Here is a 7353-nt window from a genome sequence, read left to right on the forward strand (position 1 = left end):
AAAACTGACAATAAATTCTCTTTGGCCCTGGTCACCAATACTGTCCCAAAGATACAACAATGCTTTTATGTTGAAAAATGGATTGCAAAAGAAGGGAAATTAAGAAAAACAGAAAAATAGAATTGAAAGTTTTAAATAAAAATGGATTGGCAATTACAGTAGCTTAAAACTCCATGAGGATTGGGACCTGACTGTCTTTGAATGCTGCAATCTTGGTAGTACAAAGACGACATTTAATAAACATTTGTTGAAAGATTAAGTCACAGAAAATCACTGCCAATTTTTCACTAGATTAAAACACCATTCCAGTTTGTAGGAGATGGGCTTAGTAAATAAATACTGGAATACTTTGAGTTTTAGCCAGGAATCTTTGCAGGAAAATAATCTTTTCATTTGTATGCAACATGCATTCATATCCTAATTCCAAATCACATATTTACCTATCTAAACAAACATTCACAGAAATCAATCAATTATTCTACCAGATACTTACATTTTCTTTGTGTTTATTCATTTTGTTTCAATAAAAAAAGCACAAAGATCAGAGGCTTTTTCAGAGATAGCTATACCTAAATATTTATAATTGTTTAATTTCAATGTTAAATACTTTTTTTTCCACTTTGATTCAGAATGTTAAAACTTAAATTGCTGAAAGTAGCCAAGCAAATTTAAACATAAAGATTTTATATTCATAATGACTTGCCTTTTCTCTGTGGTAAACACTATAAAATTCTAAATGAAGTGAGAAATCAAGTCCCTGTTCCAAATATGCTTCATTTAATCTTCACAATCCAAGGAAATAGGTGTCATTATCCCCAATCATATTTGACTCAGGAGCTGAGGGGTCAAGTGGTTTATCCAACTTCACACAGCACATGAGGGAGAGAGAGTATGAACCAGGCAGCATGGCATGGGAGCTCCTGTCAAGACAGGGTGCCTCTGCCACACTTCTGTGGAGCTCAACGTGCTAGGCCCTTCCCAGAAGCAGCTGTCCTAACCAGCTAGTCAGTGCAAAGTCATAAATTCACAGGTTCATTTTTGTTGACTGTTATTCTTGTGCCAGTTATTCCCATTAAAACACATGCTCTTGGTATAGAGACAAATTTTAAAATTAACTTGTATAAATTTATGTTTTGTAATATACTCTCAACCGATGCCATTTCAAAAAAACAAAACACTGAGGATTTAAATTCTCACTTCATTGACAATACAGTGAGGGGGCTGAGGCCATGTTGTACCAAGATCATAACTTTACAGACTTAAGAATACAAATTCAATTCTTCTATCTTTAAATGTTGTAAAAAGCAGGTGAGGCACCCTTTTAGGAAAATCAGTGTGTAAAAGACATCGAGTTTTACAAACACAAAATATACCAAACTCATGAATCCCAAGTTCTAAATCTATCAGGGAATAAGATTACAATCTGATCTCAAATCTGTTTAAATTCTAAAACTCCAATTATGAATTACTTAAAATTTTAACAAAAGAAATAAAAACTGTATGAAGATCAGTATTAGTTGCTGTCTTTGCTCCTATAGAACTATTCATGTGGCAAACTGCCAAAGGACACATAGTAAAAATAACAGACAACTACGTTTTTAGTTACTTTATTTTAGAAAAACAAATGTTTACAACTGATGCTATAAGACAGAATATCATGAATTCAACAAGTTAGTAATACAGACTTTCAAAAACTACCAGAGGTTAGTCCAAAGAAGAAAAGTTATTTTTTGTCCACTCTTGGACTCACACATTCAGGAAAAAAAAAATTATAAAAATAAAATGGTAAACTTAACCCTACCAATTAATTGATAGTCATAATATCTCACACTCTCACACTGGTTTATTTCAACAAGTTCTGCTTAATAAGAATAGCTAAGTAGTTTTTCCACCTTGTCCTACCTCTTGGTCATACAGAACAATGATGAAATTATTTATATTACGTTTTACAAAACCAAAACAAAACAAAAAAGCCCCAAAATCAAAACACAAGGAACATCATTAACAATAAAATCCACCAAACAGCTGTTTTAACTACTCACATAGACCCTTCCTTCAACCTTAAAACATTTGGCATCTTAAATGTCATTTCTAAATCAGATACCAGGAAGCACTGTGAGGAAGAAAATGAAAATTCCAGATTTAATATCCTTCAAACAAATTTCAGACAGTAGCTAGAGAAATACCGATGCATACAGTGAAACAAAAAAAGGTTGTGCGCTACCATGGGGTACACAGGGCACATGATAAAAATATGCACTTTCCCTCTGGAATATTGGTAATATTGTTCAAGGATCTAGAATTTTGAATTCCAGAAAATAGATAGGGAACTTTGCTGCAACTGAAAGAGAAAGTGGGACTCCAGTTTCCTGAAGGATTCTATTAAAGATATGTAATCATGTAATTCATCATCTGAATCATCACTGTGTCTACCAGATTTAATTATTAAGAGATACACCTTTATTTTGAAATAATTTTTCCTGAAATGAAAACAGCATTCAGAGTAAAGCTCTGATAATCACATTGAAGGGAAAAAGCACACAAGTGAACCATTTTTTTTTGTGTGTGAGGAATCTGACAAAGTAATATTCTAAAACAGAAACAAGTTAAAAGCAAAATTTTAATACAAAAAGAAAAAAAAAACCATTCACTTATCAAACAACCTATACATTTTGTTTTCCCAATAAACACACTTAAAAAGTGCAAAGAGCACATGAGGCAAGGACACAGAGTTGTGCAAAGGATGACAGAGGTCTAAGGCCATGAACTAAAGGGCCATGTCCCAGAATACAAAGGATCATCACTGGATTTTTGCTTCCTGAACTTTACTCTTTTCCCTACAGAGGTGTTCTGTATAGGTGATGACTAATAACACAAAAATATGCAAACTAACATCTGAGAGTGATAAACATTAAGGAAAAAAAAAAATCAATGACATTTTCTGTAATTTTATTTCACTTCTTTACTAAACTGAGTCTTAAATGAGGCATCTATACTTATCTAAGTTTTTTCTACTGCAAAACCAGTCTGATCACTGGGAACATTATTATCTTCCCAAAGATACCCTCTGTATTCTATGCAGAGGAATCTCCTTTTTGAATTAACAGCATTTATGTCCAATTTCCATTTGAGAACTTTTCATTTTAGTATTTCCTGAAATTCTCTCTGACTACATACTTATTTCATTATTAAAAAAGTTAATGATAAGGGGTCAAACATTAAAGATGGATATTTAATTATTATATGCTAAAAGAACACATGAACACAACAAAACAATTATTTATAATGCTGCAGCATTTAAGATACAAGAGTTTCAGTTAGTCCAGATTAGTATGGCATCAGAAACAACCAAAAGCTGCCTTTGGCAATCAAAGCCCTAAATAACTTCAGTGTAAGGACCATAAATTAAGTATTTTTAAAATGATTAAACATTTTTAATACAATCAAGACAATCTTTACAATGGATAATAAAACTAAAGAATAAGTACTTAAATAAGTTACCTAGTAAAAATTCCAAACTTATGTAAACGAAGGCCTCAAAAATAACAAATTAATCCACAATAAGCAAATCAAGCTTACTGCAAAATACCAATTTTTAGATATTACTGTGTTAGAATTCCTACACTGTTTCATTATAAATGAGATTAGAGATACTCACTGAAATGGATGACAGAACTCAGAGAACAGAGAAAGTAACCAGCCATCTCTATTTTTCTCACTGTGCATGACACACTGCTTGACATGCTAATTATGTCACTCATTACTCATTATGAACATGTGTTCATAATGGCACTATAAAATAGATGTGCGATAATTCAGATTTTAAATTGCTATAAAGTAAACTTACCACAAACAAAAATATATTACTTTTCAAAAGCCAGATTTTTTAATCAAATGAAATTTTAGAAGAAATTTCAATATACAAAATAAAAAAGAAAGAACACAAAAATCCTAAGCTGCTTTGGCTAAAGCTAAGCAAGACAGGATTGACATAGCTCCTTTCCTTCCTGGAATGACTGATGAAGACAACTGGTTAGACAGCATTCCCAGGAACGGGCTGAAGTTACTGTTCCCTGCACAACCTGGTTATTTTGCAAAGGTCAACCACAAAACTCCCCCCACACACTATAGAGGCTCATATGAAAATTTTATAATAATGCAACCAAGTATAAAGTTAAAAAGTAACATTTCCTCTCCTTTAAAAATAACTAACAAAATAAAAGCACTATGCTATATATAAAACCACATCACTTTTAACCTTGTAATCTTAATGTGATACATGGAAAAAGTTATTAGTTTTCCTTAAAGTGCCTAACTTTAAAGACTTACATTGTCCATACAAATCTTATGCAAAATATATGAGAATGGATAGCTGTAGGTAGATGTGTTATTTTTTTCTCTATCAGACATGTACTTTCTACCTGAATAACCAATTTAAATATTCTCTCCAAGAATCCTAACTTTGTCACAGAATATTCAGATAGAGAAACATGCAAATAAAACTGACCTATTATAATAACATCTATAAGGTAAACTCTGATGGAGTGGTTTGATTCTGTTTGTTTTAGATACACCGTTTCTTTACTCCAAATATCTCCCCCTTTGTAGAAGGACTACTTGAATCCATGCAGTTGATATTAGCAAAGTACAAATAACATGTTCTCTTCTGTAAAGATCATGATTAAATATCTATATCCAATAAATAGACTCTTTAATGATCTGAAATCCTATCAAATATTTTATACTCGTCAAGTCTCAGTCTTTCTTCTTCTCTAACACATCCTTGGGCTCTTGGGCAGTAGGTGCTGTAGAGTCTCCACCGTTTGGCTCTTGATCTGTGTTCTCCTCTGGCTGTTCTTGGATTTCAAATTCACTTTTAGACATTTCATATCGCTCTTCCATATAACCTCCATCTGAGTCTGTTTCAGCTGTGTAGATTCCATAGCACATGATACTGATGACACCCAGTGGCAGGCCAAAGAGAAAGCAGCCCATAAGTGGCGAGCTCCTGAATATAGACTGAGGAAAGATAATTAAAACTCAGTTGCCCTCAGATGTAACTCTGATATAAAAAGCACACAATAAATTTAAAACCACTGCAAATTTCTTCTTGTTGCTTATCAACTTTCTTGAAGTGTCAATATTTAAATGTCAACACTTAAACAATAACTACCATGCTAAAGACACCATAAGAGAGAGATTCAGCATCCATGCATGTAAATGTGCACACACACATGCTTTTGTGTGTGTGTGTATACCAAATTGCTTAAATCCCTTTTTAAAAAACTCATTTTTCTCATTTTAACTGAAAGGTCTCTTTAAGGTGATTACTATGCCTGCCAGTTTTTGAGCTATTCATTGAACTATAGGAATCTGATGCTCATGGCAAAGGCGGAGTTATTTACCATGAAGAGAGTATATACAATTCCCTTCACATGATGTTTTTATCATTTATTATTCATCTGGTAAGCAGTAAAGCATCATTCACTTATTAGTTTCCCTCATGTTATATGTAATCTCCTTAGCTCCCACAAAAACAAAAGTAATTTTACGAAATGTTTTTTCCACTACATTGTATTTTATGGGTTGCATTTGTAACTCACAAGAACAATATACACAAGTTCAGAAAGATCATTATTTTGGATTAAGATAACAGAAGAAGGCTACACAAAGTCAGGGTATATTTTGAGGTAGAAATAGGAAAAGGAAGAAAGAGGCAGAACAAGGCATAATGTGAGTACTTGCAATTAGATCCAGGAAACTTTGTGCAACATTTTAAAAACAATGAGAAAGTATTTTAGATGGACAGAGTTCATTCACATTCTGATGTGCATCCCTGGAAAAAGGATGAACAATGGCCAAAGTTGATTATTTTAGAAGCATTAGTGGTTTACAGAATGGAATGGAGACCAATAAGAGCGAAGTGTGGAGACCAGGTAAAGAGGAGAAATAGTTTGATAATGTCTAATCCATGTTGGTGGAAACAGGAAAATTAAGAAATGCCACTGATAAACTGAAGAAACAGTACGTTATGCATGGTAAGCCACAGATTATGAGAGTCACTTCTCAGAATAGAGAAGGCTAGCTATAGTTGCATGCCTTCTTTCAGCTAGGAAGAGTGAAAATGCTGATGGCATGGCTCATGATAGATAATTAAAACTAAGTTTAGGCCTCAAGCAAATTTTAACATGCTCTACTGTCAAGGTGACTGAGAACTGAAGCTGGGGAATGAGAATGAGCTTTTAGAATACACTTACAAGCAAGAAGGCTCAGCTCCAAGGACTCAAGTGGGCAACAGAAAGAGACACTGGAAAGGCATGGATTATTGGAGAAATGGGGTGGAGGTGGGGGAAGTAGTAAGTATCACAGCAGCAGGGAAAGGAGAATGGCAAAGAAGAGATTCCTTGAAGAAATCCAGAGGAATACACCAGAAGACTCAACCATCAGCAGGCTATCAGTGAGACTGCATGAAAGTTTCATATGGTAAAAACAGATGGAAATGAGAATGGCAGAAAAAATCAGGTAAGAAGTGAGTGAATAAAGCTGAGGAAACATATTTCAAAAATGAAACTATAAAAGGAAAGATCTAGGTAAACTATACAAATCACAGGGATGCCTAAAACTTTAAGATCTGGAAGTTTACTTTGAATATTACAAAAAAAAAAAAAGGAATTCTTGAGACTTTTTTTTTCAACAAAAATGACCAATTCACAGGAAACAATGCTTAGTAGAAATAAAAATTTCCTATTATCTAAATTTTCAGTAGGTTGGAGAAATAATTTTTTAGTGCATTTAGTGATTCTGAATTTCAGTAATCTCTTCAATCATATGGAAATGATTAGAGAAACTTAATTTCTGGGGCTGGAGATGTGGCTCAAGCAGTAGCGCACTCGCCTGGTATGTGCGGGGCGCTGGGTTCGATCCTCAGCACCACATAAAAATAAAGTTGTTGTATCCACTGAAAACTAAAAAATAAATATTAAAAAAAAAAGAAACTTAATTTCTATGATGGATGCAGTTCATACCCTTCAAATTGAAGACACACTTTGAACAAATCCTTTGAAATTCTCTATTTCACCCTCATTAGACATGAAGAACCCATACTTTCTAAGCTTCCAATGACACTAAACAAACTGTCCAACTTACCACAACAGTAGACTTGGCATCAAATAGTACTCTTTTCAATCTCTGCAAAATGCTATCACCTCCTTGGGCCTTCAATTTAATAAGAAAACAAAAATTAAAATGTTATCGGAGGCCAAAAGGTTGACTATAAAATGTTTCATAAAACACCTGAAAAAGCCATTTTAATATATTTGCTGTTTTTTTTTTTTTTTTTTTTTTTTTTAAACC

The 7353-nt window shown here is 33.3% G+C and overlaps 1 protein-coding gene across 2 annotated transcripts in view; it reads right to left on the reverse strand.

The window, feature by feature from the left end:
• Positions 1–1591: 1591 nt before the first annotated feature.
• The window catches only part of Tmx3 (thioredoxin related transmembrane protein 3), a 37944-nt gene continuing 32182 nt past the window's right edge, over positions 1592–7353 (reverse strand). For both annotated transcript variants that reach the window (XM_048806621.1, XM_015499570.2), the window contains 2 exons: positions 7147–7215; positions 1592–5019 (listed from right to left, as the gene is read on the reverse strand). In XM_048806621.1, coding sequence (XP_048662578.1) covers positions 4756–5019; positions 7147–7215 — 333 coding nt within the window. In that variant the 3' untranslated portion in view covers positions 1592–4755. The remainder of the gene's footprint in view (positions 5020–7146; positions 7216–7353) is intronic.

This window comes from Marmota marmota, unplaced genomic scaffold (genome assembly GCF_001458135.2).
Source record: "Marmota marmota marmota unplaced genomic scaffold, marMar, whole genome shotgun sequence".
NCBI lineage: Eukaryota > Metazoa > Chordata > Mammalia > Rodentia > Sciuridae > Marmota > Marmota marmota.